Source organism: Candidozyma pseudohaemuli, assembly GCF_003013735.1.
Source record: "Candidozyma pseudohaemuli strain B12108 chromosome Unknown scaffold00005, whole genome shotgun sequence".
Lineage (NCBI taxonomy): Eukaryota > Fungi > Ascomycota > Pichiomycetes > Serinales > Metschnikowiaceae > Candidozyma > Candidozyma pseudohaemuli.
The window spans coordinates 304336-321834 of NW_020194439.1; the positions used below are offsets into that span (position 1 = coordinate 304336).

Consider the following 17499-nt stretch of genomic DNA (forward strand, 5'->3'; position numbering starts at 1 on the left):
GTGTAGCATTACTCTCCAGTGAAGAGAGGACTCGAGATGTTCACAGGAGTGAACTGCTTTGGCAACGACACTCTCGAGAATCTAGACTTCAATCTTTGAATCACCAAGTCCATATCCAAATGTCTCGTTAAGCCGATCTTTGGAATACAACCAATGTAGTGATCGTCATCCAAATGAACGTCCAAAGGATCCTGAGTGTGACATCCTGGAGACAACGACATTCTGATAGAATGCTTCTTGCCTGAGGGGCTGTTGGAGTCACCGGACTCGTATATCTCAAAGACAATCTGAGACATGTAGTCAAGTTCAGGTAAGGCGTTTCTGGCGATCTTCATTGGAAGTTGCGCTCCGTAAATGACATTGAGCAAAGTGTATATGTGGGACTCCTTTGTGAAGTAGTTCACCACCGCTGCAGAGTCATGGCTCTTCATGTCTTTGATGTCCGACAAGATCTGCTTGGCCAATGGCAAAGACGTTAACAAACCAATATCAAGCTTCTCTTCGTCCTTAATACCGTATTCCTGAGGACAGATGAAATCGAACAACACCTTGGATAATCTGTACAATTCTCTGAGACGAGCAAAAGTTGGGTGGTCGAATGGGTTCTCTGGGGCTTTTCCATTGCTGCTTACGCTGCTGTTGCAGCTGGATTTGCCGTGAGTGTTTGTGTCGTTGATCAGACTTGCGCCCTTGGTTGCATTGGCACCCTTCAAGACCCAACCAAGAGAACCTGCTGAGGCTTCCTTATTGTTTGTGATGTTCTGAAGGTTCGATGTAGATCCGGATGCGGAGCTGACATTCGAATTGGCTTCATGTGGAATCTTGAAGTTATTCATGGCCAAAATATTGATGGGGTATTCACTCACAAGACCAGATGACTTGATGGTGTCACCACACCTCTCACCCAAAGTCTTGAGCAAGTTCTCGTCATTAGGATCAAATGCAAAGATCTTTTCCAAGAATTGACGATTGTGCAAGGCATCGTACTTCATGGTATCGTACAACTCGGAAATCTTCGATGGGTGAGTCTTCTCCACTGTAATGAACTCTTGGAACAACTTATCCCACCTCTCCTTGAACAAGTATGGGTCTTCTCCGCAGCACCAATTCTCCTGGAATTTGCTGACATCGTAGTTCTTGAAGTTATACTCCATAATGTTCTTGTGGTAGTTCATCAACTCGCAGACTCTCTTGATAACGACGAAAGGCTGGGGCATCTTGGGTGGCCATGTGAACTGTGGAGGCGCTTCAGCACCCTGTCTCAACAAGGGCTTCAACTTCTTTTTGACTTTATCCATCAAGTCCTTGGCAGCGTTAGAGTCGTCCAAAAGGTCCTTTCTGATAATCAAGAAATCATCAGGCAAAGTTGGCAATCCTAACATTGAGCTGGTTGCAAGATGGGCGCTTGCAATGACTCTTCTCTCGGAAGATGTGTAAACCTTGACGTCGTTGAGTGCTTCCCTGTTGAGCAACTTAATGTATTGTCTCAATTGTTCACCAACATCAGTGGCTTGGAACCTGGCCGAGTGAGTTGGCTCACCACCCCATTTCAAGATGAATTGCACCTTCTCGACTATGTCTGGGTTTTCAGAGTTCAAGGAAGGCTTCAATTGGATCTTGGTACCGGGGAACTCCATCTTCTTCTCCAATGCCATTCTCAACTGTTTAAGCTTCTTCAAGTCCTCGAGTTCCTTTTCTTCGGCTATCTTGACAGTCTCCAACACAACTTGCAAATCAGGCACAGCTCTGATGATGACTTCCTCTTTGTGACCTTTAAGCAAGGAGATGAATAAAGGTGATCTGAAAGAGTACTTGAACTTCTGTTTCGGCGTTCTGTCGGCGTGTCTAATGACAGAAACCATACCCTTGAAAACCCATTTCTGCTGTTTCTCCTCAAACTCAGACTGGTTGATCTGGCTAGTGCGAGGGATCTTGTTCTTGATAAAGTCTCTGGACTTCTTGGCCTCGATGAACATGTTTCTCAAGATCGAGGCACAAGAGTCGTAGTATTCGTTATTGTCTTTGACAAACGAGAATCCATTGACATCAATGACGTAGGACTCGCCATTGACACGCAACAAATCGAATCCACAAATCGTTTGCTTGAACACTCTGCTCACATTTCTTGCCATGGTCTTTTCATGGTCGCTCAACTCGGTCACGAAACGAATCTCTTTACCGTGGGTATTACGTCTGACAATACCATCAACGACAGGCGATTTTCTCGTTTCAGCGTGGCAGAATTCCTGACCCACAGTGTATGCCTTCACATCCTCGAAGTTGTCGGTATCCATGAATTTCTCATAGATAAACGAACCCTCCGTACGTGGGGTGCTCAACTCTGGATCAAACTCAGACGACTTGTTTCCGATCTTTCTGAAAAGACGACGTCCTCCACCGCCGGTACTCTTGGGGTAGTAGATGTAAACATTGTGGTCTTCACCGTCCACGGGCTTCTCCACATAAGGCTTCTTCATGGTCTTTCCGTTCACCACAAGTGTGTCTTCGTCAGGCATAGACCATTCGGGCTCGTCCTGGTGGGTCAATCTGTGCAAATGGTCACGAGGAATGCCCACCTCCACAAGCTTGTCTTCTAAAAGCTTGTCGATGCGTGGTCCGCCGTCTCTGCTGATTTCTAGTCTTTCAGGCGTTGCGACATTGGCGTGGTTCAAGATGTTCAACACCAAACGCCTATCCCACAAGGTTTTCTGCAACGTCAAGTCGTTGATGATGTAGGGCTTTCTGAGGTTGGCGTAGCTGATGGCCTTATCAAGCGGGAAGCCCGTGGAGAAGAAACTGATGAGGAAGTCACAGGTGGGCCAGTTTTCCACAGCCTCATCCAAGATGACCTTGTCGCCGAAAACGATGGTATCAAACTCGCCGTTCTCAATAAGTCTGTTCAAGATCTTTCTGCAAGGCTTCAGCATGACCTTGGAGTCCATGGCACACACGCCAATCTTGCCAATTTTGTTCACGTTGGGTGGAGTAGCGTTAGCGTTTGAAGCGGATCTTCTCAGCGTGTTCGACAGGTTCAGCACCGTCTTGTTGAGCTTTGGCAAGTTCAAGTCCCAGGACGACGCAGAGTTTGTTCTGGAGTACGGTTTGGAACTTTCACCTGGAGCTGCATTCACAGAGTCTCCATGGTCAGGCAGAAGCTGAGCAATAGCGTTGTTCAACGACAAATTGTCTGAAGTAAGCGAAACAGATTCACCAATAGCCGCCAACGACGTTCTTCTAGGCGAAGTCAGCGCCGTGGCCATCTGACTAGCAACCCCATCTTTGGACTCTTCAGCACTGGTCTTTGGGGTGAAACCTTCCAACATGGGAGCGATCAGAGCCATGGCTTTTTCCGTAACCTCCTTCCCGTCGCCCGAGCTGAGCAGAAGCGGCAGCATCGACTGGTTTTTCCCGTCCCCGTGCTTGGGGATTGGAATCAGTTGGGAGGTATCCATTTTGATGAAGAAGATCTGGGTGAAGATTGAGACTTATCTGGGGTTCGTGCAGGGTGCCCGCCTGGTCAGGCCGATAGAGTGGAATTTGGTTATTTTGGTGGGAGGGTTTGCTGAGTTAATGAAAATGACTTGGATGAGAGGATTTCGGAAAATTTGGTATTTTTTGGGAATTACGGTAGGGGAACCTGGGGTGCTTATCTATGGAAGGCTGGTCTAGGTGCAGTTTGCAGCCACGAGGTGGGCATCACAAATTGGCTCATACTGTGGATTATGAACGCAGGTCGGGTTTTAGAGTTTCATCGATTTTGCTGTGTGTGGATTATTTGTTAATTTAGTAAAATCTTTTGACTGGGGGAAATTTCGTCGTTTATTGAATAGAATCAACGGGCCATCGCACAGACTGAAATATCGCCTGATTGTCATCGCTTGAAACATATAATGTCCTATACGATGCACTTTTTCAAAATCCCTGAAACTCTGTTTTACAGATTAAGGCTTCTTCAACCTATAAGGCAGCCTCCCACTAATTTATCTGGTTTATAAATATTCTTTTGAGTGGATATTTTTGGTGACTTTACACCGTGCTATTAAGCTAACTGTACCTGGCCTGGCGACCATCGTCAAATGCAATTCTCTACTCAATGGCAGCTAACGAGTCGAACAACACAGAGATCGACTCGCCAAAGTGGTCTCTTCTGATGCACTCGGCGAAAATCGGCGAAACATCAATCACCACCAACTTCTCGTTCGCCTTCTGTCTCTCCTCGCTCACTCTATACGTGTTGGTGACCACAATCTTGTCGATACACTTGGAGTCGTTCAACTCTTCAAGACAGCTATCACTGAACAAACCGTGGGTACCCACGACGTAGACGGCTCTGGCGCCACAGTTCAAACGCAAGTGCTCGGCAGCGGCAATAAACGAGTTGGGCTTGTCAATCATGTCATCCAAGATGATAGCCACCTTGTTGTTGACGTCTCCCACAAGAGTGATCAACTTTTCCTGAGCAATGGCAGTGGGCTCGTCTTCATCGTCAGAATTCGTAGCATCAAAGGTACCGCCCAAGGCATCGCTATTCAGAATCGCGGCTGGCTTCTCAGCAACAGGACCGTTATCTTGCTCGTAGTCATCATCCACAACATGACCCTTGACGACTCTGGCGGTCTGCATTTCACTGACAATGTTGTCTTCCTGCGAATGGGCCAAATGTCTCTTGGTCTTGCTGAAGTTGTCCTGGGTACGGCGTCTATCCGTGTGGATCATGGCAAAGTTGATTTTGAGAGAGTCAGCCAAAGCAGTGACTCTTTTCGTGCCACCAGGATTCTTGGACACAACCACAGCGTTCTCCCAGTCAGGGATGTTGTGGCGGATCCAGCGGGCTAACGTAGGAGCACCGTACAAGTTGTCGACTGGTTTGGTGAAGAAGCCTTGCATCTGAGAAGCGTGCAAGTCCATCAGAACCACATGGTCAGCACCAGCCATAATGATGAGGTTGGCCAACATTCTGGCGGTGATGGCACCACGGTGCTTCTTCATCTTCAGCTGCTTCGAGTAAGGGAATTGAGGAATCACGGCAGTGATCTTCAGGGCAGAACCACCACGGCAGGCTGAAATTAAGATCAAAAGCTCCATGATATGGTCGTTAATCTGAGGAGAGCCACTCTGGATGATGTAGACATCCTCGTCTCTCACGGAAACACCGATTTGCACGGAAGTCTCACCGTTGGAAAACTTCTTCAAAGTGCATGGAGCAGGTTCGACACCCAAACGGTCACAAACGAGTTTGCCCAATTCTGGGTGGGACAGACCGACAAACACTTTACACTTCCGCATGATGCTATTGGACAGGGCTAACGTGGGGGGTACGAATGGCGACGACAACGTGGACTAGGGGGGCACAAGTCGCTCTATACAGGTGGTGTGAATGCCCAAACTGAGCTGCTGTGGAGGAAACCTTCAGGACTGGTTGCTGGATATTGGCGATGGGGTACTGATAGTGGTATCGCACTAAAATTTTCGGTGCAGGCCGTTGAGCTGGTGAGTCCAGGTTGGGGGTATGGGGAGGGGTGTACTTTATTTAAAAGAGACGGAATATGAAGAAGAAGAGGGAGTTTGAAAAGGTGGCCAAATTTCAGGGTAATTGGCCGTTTGGGTGGGTCCTTGGAGGACAGCTCATCGGACGCACGTGAGCGTGTCCACGTGGACACCGGTTTCCCCCGGGTTCAGCACCATGTCAACAAACGGCTGGTTTTGGGGAAGATGAATAAAATATGTTAGCTCTAATTAGCTAGTAGGACCGTCTTGAAACATTCTGTTGTTTGTCGTTTTGCATCGCGTTAGGATGGCTGCGAAATGTGGGCCATTCCAGAATAGCCTGTTGTGCTTCACGAGTGCCTGAAGTTGACGAACAATCCGCGGAAGCTCCGTGGCCGTCAATTGTAGTCTTCTAGCTGAAATTATGGAATTAACTTTTCAATTGAGGTGTTTTGGTTGTCGGTTTTGCCGTCGTAGTGTGGTTCAGTGCTAGTGTCTTGTTTTTGAAAACTAGCTTAATTGTCAGTACGTCTAGTGAATCACTTATGAAATGAAATCGAACCAAAACGGCTCTCCATAAGTAGAAAGTTCTTGCTTCTTTGTTCACTGGGAGCCTGTCAATGCAAGACGTCTGCAGGAAAGAAGGATTTTGCAACCATTACAAGAGTCCCAAGCCTGCTTTAAAAGCTTCTGATGAAATAGCCTACTTGTTTTTTTGTGCCTTTTTTGCATAAACAAGCTATGTTTGAGAATCTAAATTCCCATTAACAGCAAAAATGGTGCAATAGCTCTTCATGCGAAATAAGCGATACCATATGCTAAGTCATTCACCACAGTCACAATCTCAAAAATATAATAAACATAACCCAATTTCTATAAACCTTCATCTTTTCAAGCCTGCTTCGTCAATTAATAGCCAATTGCATCAAAATCTTGCACCTCTTCACCTACTCCACGTGAGCGCATCAACACTTCCAAACTACACCCTCGCAGTACCTCATGGCTGATCATGGTACCCCACTCAATACAAAACTTGAAGGCCGAAAAGCCACTATAAATGACTCCGGCGTTTTCAAGAAGACAGTTGATCTCCTAATTCCAGTCAATTTCACGAGATTGCGCTGCTTGGCTCTTGGATCGCCTACTGCAGAGTTTCAAGCTCTCTACCAGTTAGCTTTCTTGATTCTATTAGTCGAGAAGTTCGATATCAAAGACGTTTCGTGCTGGGATCCTGCCTTTACTGAAGATGAAAAAAAGCTATTGGAGAGCTTGAACTTCTCCGTTGAAGAGAAGGAAGAACCTCAGAGCGCTGTGGTAGCTAAAACGCTATACTACATGCCCCATGCTCCCAGAACATTCACTAATGATTTTATAAAGAGCATAGAGCCACGCTGGATTTTGGGAAATGACCTTACTGTCACAGCGGGAACACTCGGTAAAGCTAAGTTTCTTGAAACACTACCGACTCTAGCGACCATCGTACACATGACTGAGGACCAAGTTCCCAAAAAAGATGACGGTTTCAGCACGGTGAGCCGAAGAAAGAAGAAAAATCAAAAATTCGTCTACAAAGAGCCCGAGCTCGAGTACCCAATCAGGGATATGTACTTTGACCAAGTGCAAATCACTAGAATCGATGGAGACTCCAGTCAACCATGGAAGGACCTGTTTAGCGACATGGCCTTGAACGTATTCAAGCTAAAGGAAGTGGAATCAGCTCTCGAAGAGCTCTCCATAAGTAAGTAACTGTAGGCTACGACAAACGACGCATAATTAATAGCATTAAAGTATATCACAAGAATAGAAAAGGGCAAGGCTAGTGTTTCCTTTGCTTTTTCGGCGGCTGTTCAACAGCTTCCATGGAGTCCATCATAGGCTGGCCCATCTGCTCAGGAATGTTTTGCTGTGGCATCTGCTGGCCCATGTTCACAGACAGGTCCATGCCTAGCAGCTGGTCCATCGCCGGGGTGGCACCGTCCAACGGTAGCGTACGCATTTCTGTACTGTTGTTTTCGTACTCTGCTGCCTTGGACGCTGACATCAAGTGTTTTGTCAAGATAGCATACAAATCGTCTTTGGAGAAGGGCTTGGCCAAAATGTCCGACATGCCGTTTTGCAAGTAATTGACCAAATCTGCGTCCTGGATGTTGGCGGTCATGGCGATGATCGGGGTTCTCGTGTCGAACGAACGGATGATGTTGGTAGCTGTGGCGCCATCAAGATTGGGCATCACAATGTCCATGAGCACAAGATCGTACTTGGTCTGTTCCACCGTGGAGATGGCATTGAGGCCGTCCGTCACCACCGTCACCTGGCACCCGTACTTCATCAAGAACTTGCGGCACAACTGAATACAAACGTTGTCGTCCTCGACCAAAAGCACGTGGAACTTCGGATTGGGGATGGTCGCTGTGGAAACAGGACCCACAATGTCTCCTCCCAAGGGCAGCGTGGAAGAAGGATGTCTAGTGTGGCTCACGTGGTTGAGGCTGGGGTGGCTGGAATGAGAGCCTCTGTTGCTCTGGCCCCGAACCAGCGAGTTGTAGTCGTACTCAGGCACCGAGCCGGAACCCGATCGCAGATGTCCTGGTTCCTGTTTCACCACTGTTCGCTCCGGTTGTTGCGGCGAAGGCTGGCCCGGCAGCAAGTTCAAGGCACTTGGGTTGGGGAGGTCCAAGGGAGGCAATTTTATCCCGGCCTCGCCCAAAGCGTTGATCAACATGCCCATCAGACGGGCCTGGCGCTCATTGAATGTTCTTAGCGTGACGACATTGTCCAAAAGAGCCGAGTATTTCTTGGTCATGCCCTTGAGTTCTTCACGGGCCTGGGCCAACTCCAGTCTTATCAGGCCAATCTGCTGGTCGTAGTGTGGGTTGGCCTCGTAGGCGGGTTCCTTCTTGGTGGGGGCTTTTCTTCTGATGTTCTCCAAAGCGTTCGGGTCGTCCTTGCGGAACTCGGGGTGCTGGAACTCCCAGGCGTCGTCGCCGTACTCGTAGTGCTGTTTCTCTTCATTCAGGATCTTGACCTTGTGGAAATCGTACTTGTTCAACTGGCGCACAAAGGAAGCAAAGTTGGAGTGCTTGAAGTGCCGCGGTAGGATCTCTTTGGTGAACTCGTTGGTGTCCAAGACGACGAAGCTGTTCCCGCTGGCGGTCCAGCGGACGACGCTCATGTACTTGTCCTCGGAGAGCATCTGGAAAAGCTTCTTGACAAAGTCGTTCAGCCCCAGTGAGGGCTCTTCTTTTTTGGTGGACATCTGGGGGAACTTGTATTTGGCAAAATGGGTTGTGGTGAAGTGAAGGCGTCCTCAGACGGGGGGAAACGGCCGTATATAGCAGCAAACAAGGGATCCGACGGAAATTGCCCAACAGCAGCTGGTTTCTCGGGTCTGGTGGAAACTTTTTGTTACCTACTATCGCCTCGAGCTATGCTGCAGGACCCTGTGGGAGCAGTTATTCAAGGCCACCAAAAACGGCCTGAAGGGGGGGAGGAAAAAGGCTAGAGATGTCTTTGTCGTTGGTTATAAACCATAAATTATTATACATTCGTTCCTACGGGATTGTCGAGGTTTCTGTTTTTTGACGGCTTGTTGCTGGTATAACCCGGTCCGCAATCAACCGGCGAGGCTCAGGATACTTGCGAACTTTGGGCCACTTTCACAAAAAGTCTAACTTTAGAGAAGCAATTGGGCTGTTGTGGCGATAGAGGAAGGGCTGAATTGAAGTTGATGCTCTGATCAGCGAACGGCGTTTGTCAGGCCAAGGAGGCTTTGCTGAAAAATCAGCGGATCGAGCAAGAATTTCCAGCGTAGGGTATGTTACGAAAAAACGAGAGATAGGGGTCTGGAGGGAAACGGAAACGACATGGAAAAGACGCTGCAACACCGTGGCAGGTATATTTTCCACTGGCACTAACTACAGATGTCTCTGCGATGTCTCATGGCTTAGGCTCCGCACGGTTCGTGAAAAATCGGTTAACCCGAAATAGCCATTCAGCGGTAGCCTCACCACCAGGTTTTCACAGCTATCAGGCTATTTTCAGAAACTTCGATGCTCGGGCTTGGCTCAAAACAGCCTTCAAGGTTTCAGGTGCCGGAAAGGGCCCGTTGATCAATTTCGCTCGAGATATGGGGACATTGTGTTGCAGCGAAAATCAGAGCTTGTGGTTTCCTGCGAGGCACATACTTCAAATGTCTCACCCTGCCCAACAGCTAACGGTTTTCACAGTCAACCTAGCATCGTCAAGGGTTAGAAGCAATGGAACACTCATGTAAGAATAGGAATTTTGGGCCGGCCGGCACAATGGGACGGAGATAATGCCAGCCTGGGCATCTGGTTGTTCATGTACGGTTTGGCTGCAAACAGGCTGGATATGGACCCGCCCTACACAGCCACCTTAACTTGGCTACGCTGGGGTAGAGGCATTGTGGGTGGTGGTGGTTTCATGAAAAAAGTAGCCAATCAGGGGAAGGTTTTTGATTTGGTGGTCGGTCAAAATGGTCAAATTGGTGGATTCGACTTTTTTTTTTTTTTTTTTTTTTCTTGATCTCTTGTCTGGTGGTTGTTGCCGTTGATGGCTACCGTACTATGGTGTATCATCATCGCGAACCAACTACAAGATGTTCACAGGTGGAATACTCCACCACGCAGATACATGAAAACATTCCAGTCAAATTCATCAATTTCATCAGTTTAATCTCCCCGGAGGATGCCCCAGTTCTACTGCGTATACCTCCTTCAATCGCTACCCAAACCGGCCTCCTTCTACGTTGGTCTGACGCCTGATCCAGCCAGAAGACTACGCCAACACAACGGCTATATCGCCAGAGGAGGGGCTTTTCGTACTAAGAAGAGCGGTTTCCGTCCGTGGGTGATGGTGGCGTGTGTTTGTGGGTTTCCCTCGAAAGTGGCTGCTCTTCAGTTTGAACTGGCGCTTCAACACCCTTTTCACTCTCGCCACATTCTGCTGAAGATCTCCAAAAACGCCAGATCAGCGGCTGCAGTGCACCACCGGATGGGGAATATACGGCTTTTGGTGGAAGCCCCGGCTTTCAAAAGATTGAGTCTAGAGGTGTGGATCTTCAACGACCTGGTCCACGAGACATGGAACCAGAATCGCTTCAAGATAGATTGCGGAGCGAAGGTGGTGAGATTGTCATTTGACGAGGCATTCACGTCCACGGGCCACGGCTCCCTACATCAATTGACCTCGGCTGAGAATAGCAGAGTCGAACAGCTACTAGATATCGAAAATGCTTCTTGTTTTGTGTGTGAAGAGGTGGTGGACGTCGCTGGCGGCGTTTTTGCATGCTCGTGTGAGCTGCTTTTTCATCCTCGGTGTATTTTGCAAAGGTTTCTTCAGGGTTCAGGCGAGTTGATTCCCACAAAAGGGAATTGTCCAAATTGCCAAACAGCACACTTGTGGATCAAGGTGGTTCGCCAAATAGAGTTGACCCGGCGTGCCCTGGTCGATCCAGCTGTGCTCAAGTCGTATAAACCCGATACCCAGTTGTCTCAGCAGATGGAATCCATGTCTCAGCAGGAAGATTACAACTCATCGTGAGCGCTGGAATGCTGCAACTTCACAGACCAGCTCTTGTTGATGCGGAGCTTAGCGCCCACAATCTCAACGTATCCATCGTGCTTTTTAACGGAAGCCAGGCCTGTCTTGCCATCCTGGCTGATCTCGGCACCGGTGACATCGTCAGCTCCCAAAACGGTGATTTTCTCAACGAAAATGTGCTCGAGCTGGTCAGCGAACTCAGGGTTTCCTGAGACAAAGTTTCCGCTGATGGTGTCCTCTTTGGCCTCGAATGCAGCGATACCGAAGTCGCCATCTCTGTACCTGAATGATTCTTCGTCATCCAAGTACAACAAACCTTCGGCATTGCCGTCTTTATCCAAAGCCACAACCAAATGGTATGGATCGTTGTGCATAAGCTTAGAAGAACGACGGTACCTGTCCTTTCTTGGAAGAATAGAGCCACCCTTTATGTACATAGGAATGTCACCAAGACTGACTGCTTTCTTCACTGAGCCCAAAGAATCTTTGATAGCCTTTCCAGGAACACTATTGGTGTACTCGTAGTAAACTTCGTTATCGGGAATGTAAATTTGGACGGAACGAGCGTTCTGTTCCGTGACTGGCTTGACCATCAAACCGGTGTTACCCAAAAAGAACTGATCGTCGATGCCATAGACGTCTGGGTTCTCAGGATTGGCGTAGAAAAGAGGCCTAATCACAGGAGATCCATTGGTGCTGGACTCGTAGAAGGCCGTGTAGAAGGCAGGAAGCAAGGCATATCTCAATCTCAATGCGTCCTTGATGTGACCAGTAAATGGCTCTCCAGGAACCCAAGGCTCTCTTCTTCTGCTGTCAAGATGGGCGTGTGCACGGAAGAATGGGTACCAAATACCTGTTTGGTACCATCTAGTGAGCAATTCCTTTGAAGGGTCACCAAAGAATCCTCCAACGTCAGCTCCAGCAAATGGCATGTTCACGACATTGGAAGTCAACACCATTGGGATCGACGTCTTGAGGTACTCCCACTTGGCCATGTTATCACCAGTCCACATAGCAGCAGTTCTTTGGGAGCCTGCAAAGTACGATCTGGTCAAGATGAATGGACGCTGTCTGGTTTTGTCCTCGTATCTCTTGAGAAGAGCATTGTAGGTGAGCTCATGGAAACTCTTGCCGACGAGATTATGCAAGGAACGGTGTTCCCAGTTTCCGTAGTGGAGGTTATCCTTGTGGGCGCTAGTCTCTGGACCATCGAACACAGATGGTTCACTCATATCGTTCCAGAAGTGGATGTTTTCGGCTTCTCCCAAAACTTTATTTTCGGTAGACATCTCATGGAGTTTATCCCAGTAACCTTGAGCTGAAGGATTGAGGGAGTCGATCCATACAGACTCACCAGGCCAGCAGTGGTGCTTGTACGTGTTGTTCAGGGCATCCTTGTGGCCGATACCGGCCTTGTCGACATATTCACTCACCTCGTAGCCAAGCTTTAAATGTGGATCGATAAGAATCACCAAATTACGTCCCGTGTGGTCCAACTTGCGCAACATCCTGATTGGATCAGGGAAAGCATCTGGCTCCCACGTGAAGTATTGTCTCTTGTCTGTGTAATCAACATCAAGCCAGATCGTGTCGTAAGGGATTTCGTGCTCGTCGAACTTTTTGTTGATATCCAAAACGTCATCTTCATCGTTGTAGTTCCAGCGACATTGGTGGTAGCCCAAAGCAAAAAGCTGAGGCAAACCGACGAAACCGCTCAAAAGACCAAGATTGTTGTTGATGGAAGCGGGCTTTTCGCCAATCAGAATAACCAAGTCCAAAACACCAGCCTCGGAAATCCAGTGTGTGGTGACATCCTTGCCCTTTCTGACATCCACATAGGTGTCTGCACTATTCAACCACAAAACACCAACGGAAACATCAGGCTTGGAGGCAATCATGATGGGAATGGAGCCGTACATGGGCATCCTCGACTCGGCGTAGTACTCGAAAATGTCCACGTTGTAGAGTCTGTACGGCCATTGGGTCTCGGTAGTATCCTTCAAGCTCAACGAATCAGCATGTTCTGGAATACCATAGACATGCTCAAAGCCATTAAAGACCAAATCGGCGGCAACAGACTCCGGACCAAACTTGCGTGTATCGTGTTTAGCATCTTCAAAAGAGTCTTTCCACATATCGAAAGTCAGCTCCAACTGGCTGTGAACGTGCTTTTCATTTTCCTTTTGCGGTCTGTAGTGCTCAAAGTTCAAAAGCTGTTTTGAATTGAAGGACACCTGGGCCTCGTCGTTGTAGTAAACCGTCAAGGCAACCTGGTTGAGATCCAACACAGCCTTGTACTGGTCCTGGTTTCCGTAAACCACAGTGACCTTTTCCTTGGTCACTTCGACCTTCTCCAAGGATTCAATCTTTTGCTCTTCTGGACCATCGAAAATAGCCTGAGCGGTCTCGTCATACCTCTTTGGGTTGACCCCCTTGACTTGAACGTCAGAACGGTCCTCGTCGATCTTGAATCTGATATTGTCTCCTTTAAGCAACGACAACTCGAAAGGAAGCCAGATAAGCTCGTTCAGCTCTAGCTTCTTGAGAATTGTGCCCGTGACCTTGTCCTCCACCTTGATAGATTGGGGATCCACAAAGTACGGAATATGGCTTCCTGAGGCCTCCACCTGGTGCCTGTAGTGCCTGTTTCTGGAACAAAAACCCAGCTGGTCACAGTTTTTGAATAAATAGTCCTTGGCTGCCCAGGCCTGGAGCCAAATGCAGCAGAATACTAGCAACTGGAATCCCTGCATGGCGGAATTGGCTGTAGTATCTTGGAAGACTCGTGGTTCAGTAGTGCACCGATCTCGCGATGTGTAGGTCCTCCACTACTGCTACTTTTAGAAGGAACACTCTACTTTGACGGAGCAACATTTAGCGATGAATTGTCAGAAATGTGTTTAAGTTGGTTGAATGTGGTGGCAAATGATGAAGTGAAAATTTCATGAAACCTCGATCGCCGATTGGTCTATTATAGTGGGGCCATACGCCGACGGCAAAGTTGCTGAAACGGTGGATTTCTTGAGCGACTTAGACTATGTCGATTTGAATGAGTTGCTTTAAGGTTTTGACAAGATGAGTTTATTTTTTGACATCTACTTTTCGAATTCGACCCGACCTATCATGGTGTTTCATTAGTAAGGGGAAGTATCAGCACCCCTTTGAACGAATGACTATCCTCGTTTTCCTTAAGAATTAGCCTGATTTCCCGGAAGACAAGTCAAGCTATGAAAGGCCTATCCTTAAGTCTCAGAAATGTGATATCCCAGATACGAAGTCCTCCCTTGTGGTAAGATATGATGATCTCCAAGCAAGTAAGTTCCCCTGTTATCCAATGTTATCCAAAATCCTTCATCCTTCATTGAACCATCTCCAAGAATAGAAGCTTATTTTGTTCAAAGTACTTGGTGAATTGCAAATGATTCGTCCGATTTGGCCCAATGTTCCACCTCAGAGAGTCTATTTCATCAAGCAGTCAACGTCCATGTGCTACCCATCAATAGCAGACAACTAACTCGTCCCAGATCCCTCCTTGGTATGATGTGACCCAAGCATCTCGTCCTTCATTCGGTTATCGGTATTTCGGCATGTAAATCCTACGTTCCACTTCCACAACGACTCCTCCACTAAGTAATCCCAGAACGCCAAATCTAGTCCTTCCGTTCAAGCACACTTAAAAAGAAGAACTCGACACAGTTCTGTTGTCGCTATCCTTACAGACCTACCACCTTCTAATGATGGCTTAATTTGCCGATCCCGAGCTACGCAACACTCGCTGAAACACCTCCATAACTCCATCCACTTGCAATCACGCACCCAATAGCCCTCCAAAACATCAAACCGTTGAATCCCATCAGAAATATTTTCCCATGATAGTATCACGATTCTGTCGTCAATCCACCTCTGCTGGCTCTGCTTCGAGCTTATACACCGGTCGTGTCCAGCTTTCTATACGCACCAGTCAAGGAGAAAAAAATCATATCAAACTTCAAGTACAACTTCATCCACCTCACGGTCTTTGCATTCCCGACAGACACGAACGTGACGTCGTATACTAATAATCTCATTTCCTGTTCTACGTGTGGTACCCTTACTAGTTGTGATGGACTCCGAAGACAAGAAGAGACCATTCAGTGAGGTTGAAGACGATATCTTCGCCAAATCCAAAAAGCCCCTTCAAGAGCTCAGCGAGGATGGTCCTCTCACGCAACAAGATGTTGTTTATTTCAAGAAGGAGGCTATATGGCGCCAGATGCGCTTCTATAAGCTCCAAGCGGAACAGCTTCAACTAGACCTTTCTAAGTACGAGAGGCGATACCAAACCTTTATAGCTGTTCACCAGTTACTAGAGACCTGGTACTCTCAGATATTGAAGTCTTGTGATGCTGGAGAGGCTGAGTCACTAGATTTGACGGCATCTACTTCTGAACTCAAAGAGAAGCTAGATGCTAGAGCCAACAAGCTAGCAGGCATCCTTAAGCCTGCTGTATCTGATTCTGGGGACCTTCAGGATGTCGTGAAACTAGAAGGTGATCTTGCCGCAGCTCAGGAGTCAAAACATGATCTTCAAGAGAAGCTCTCCGAGCTTCAGAATCAAATAGCTGCCTTACAGAAGATCAAGGATAGGGAAGATCTGGCGACTCTACAACGAATCCAAAGTAACAGTCTTGCAAAACAACAAGAAGAGGAAAGCACAAATGGTCACAACAAAAATGGTGCTTTGGAGAATGGTAAAGTCGAAGACAACAGTGACACGGTAACTATATCATCTGCAGACAAGGAAGAGCTTGAGAAGCTTCGAATTGAAGCAGAGGAGCTCAAGGCTGCATTAGGTGCTTCTAAGAATGCTCTTGACAAGATGTCTACGAGATTGTCTGGTGCAGAGGCTTCCGCGGAAGAGTTGCGAGCCCGTTTGAGTAACCTTACCGAAGAGGATCTCTCAAACTCCCCTAAGTTTGTTGAACTAGTCTCCCAAAACAACACGCTCAAAGAATCGCTCTCGCAGGTCACTCTATCTCAACAAGAGCTTGTCACCAAAGTAAAGCTTTTGGAAGAGAAAGATGGCGCTTACTCGAAAGTAATCAACCGCGAATTGGAAGAAGAGAACGGCCGTCTCAAGGAGACCCTTTCAAGAAGTGAAAATGATCTTGCTCGTATCAGAGCTGTCAGAGATGAGTTGTTGGCGAAGCAAACCATACTCAATTCTGAAATGGATAACAAGAAGACCAACGCTGAGCTAAATGAGTTGAATAGAGTGCTCAACGAGAGGTTATCGAAGTTGGAACAGACAAGACAGGAAGAATACAAGGGCGAGGAAGACTCTAAGTTGCAAAGTCTCGAAAAGGACGAGCTTGTCAAGAGGTTGCAAATATTGAGCACAGAAGTCAAGGAGATCGAGGTTGCCTTCCAACAAACAAGAAGTCTCACCTTGGAGAAGCAAAAGGAGCTGGTCGACAACGAAGGTATTGTGAAGAAGCTTACAATCGAAAAGAATAAAGCGGACCAAAAGTATTTCGCCAGTATGAGAGTGAAAGACTCCCTTTCCGCCGAGAACAAGGTCCTCAAATCCCAGGTCGCAAAATCCCAAGAGCTCGTTAATAAGCTCACTGAGGTTGAGAAGACATATGTCAGCAAGATCGAAATCTTGAACAAGTCGATCAACGACTATAAGGTTATCAAAGAGATGGCTACTCAAGAGAACACACAATTGCATGGCAACCTTAAGATGCTCGGGAAGACACGAGAATCGATCAAGAAGGAGCTCAGTGACGCTAGACAAGATATTGCCCAGCTCAAGAAGCAGAATGGAGACTTGTCGAGTGAAGTCAACAGCAAAACCGTGGCATTCAGCAAACTAGATGCCAAGCTTCGGGCCACAGAGAGTCTTCTCCAAAAGTACAAGCAGAACAACACTTCGTCGATTTTAGAGGAAGACGAGAAACAGCTAGAGGCTTTGAGGTCCATCACCAAGTGTTCTGTTTGTCTGAAGAACTGGAAGAATACTGCAATCACTGCTTGTGGCCATGTCTTTTGCGACGGATGCGTCCAGGAGAGATTAGCTGCTCGTCTTAGAAGATGTCCAACCTGTAACAAGGGATTTTCGTCGAACGACTTGCTTTCCATTCATCTTTAGTCGGCTTGTGGAATCTGTTTCACGTAAGTGTTGCAACTATCACCAAATTTTGGAATATAGAGATAGATGGCAAAACCCAGCGATTCTTGGGAAGATTTAAGCTTCGCCCTTGCCATCAAATTTAATTAGTGACCTATTCATGTCTGGCTGGGCCGGAAGACTAGGGGCATGCCGTGGCGTGCAGGTTGCGGATGGCTAGCAATCCTTAAAGAGATCCTTTTTGCACGATGGATGAAAAGCGGGACGTCACGTGATTACAAGTGCTTAGTGAATCATTCGGTGGCAACTGGCATATGCTACGGGCGTGGCAGTCTAAG

At 47.5% G+C, this 17499-nt stretch overlaps 6 protein-coding genes across 6 annotated transcripts; 2 read left to right on the forward strand and 4 right to left on the reverse strand.

Moving 5' to 3' along the window:
• Positions 1-8: 8 nt before the first annotated feature.
• AFL1 (inositol polyphosphate kinase) lies at positions 9-3452 on the reverse strand (the record flags this gene model as incomplete). Its single annotated transcript, XM_024857957.1, has 1 exon — positions 9-3452. One exon carries the CDS (start codon positions 3450-3452, stop codon positions 9-11), a length of 3444 nt encoding a protein of 1147 aa, XP_024713883.1.
• A 634-nt stretch (positions 3453-4086) lies between these two features.
• On the reverse strand, positions 4087-5286 carry C7M61_002587 (ribose phosphate diphosphokinase subunit; the record flags this gene model as incomplete). The annotated part of the gene is made up of 1 exon (XM_024857958.1): positions 4087-5286. One exon carries the CDS (start codon positions 5284-5286, stop codon positions 4087-4089), a length of 1200 nt encoding a protein of 399 aa, XP_024713884.1.
• A 1200-nt stretch (positions 5287-6486) lies between these two features.
• Positions 6487-7233, forward strand: C7M61_002588 (uncharacterized protein; the record flags this gene model as incomplete). Its single annotated transcript, XM_024857959.1, has 1 exon — positions 6487-7233. The coding sequence occupies one exon, from the start codon at positions 6487-6489 to the stop codon at positions 7231-7233; it is 747 nt and encodes a 248-aa protein (XP_024713885.1).
• A 70-nt stretch (positions 7234-7303) lies between these two features.
• SKN7 (kinase-regulated stress-responsive transcription factor) lies at positions 7304-8743 on the reverse strand (the record flags this gene model as incomplete). Its single annotated transcript, XM_024857960.1, has 1 exon — positions 7304-8743. The coding sequence occupies one exon, from the start codon at positions 8741-8743 to the stop codon at positions 7304-7306; it is 1440 nt and encodes a 479-aa protein (XP_024713886.1).
• A 2290-nt stretch (positions 8744-11033) lies between these two features.
• On the reverse strand, positions 11034-13802 carry ROT2 (glucan 1,3-alpha-glucosidase ROT2; the record flags this gene model as incomplete). Its single annotated transcript, XM_024857961.1, has 1 exon — positions 11034-13802. One exon carries the CDS (start codon positions 13800-13802, stop codon positions 11034-11036), a length of 2769 nt encoding a protein of 922 aa, XP_024713887.1.
• Positions 13803-15151: 1349 nt separating this feature from the next.
• Positions 15152-17182, forward strand: BRE1 (E3 ubiquitin-protein ligase; the record flags this gene model as incomplete). Its single annotated transcript, XM_024857962.1, has 1 exon — positions 15152-17182. The coding sequence occupies one exon, from the start codon at positions 15152-15154 to the stop codon at positions 17180-17182; it is 2031 nt and encodes a 676-aa protein (XP_024713888.1).
• Between the last annotated feature and the right edge of the window lie 317 nt (positions 17183-17499).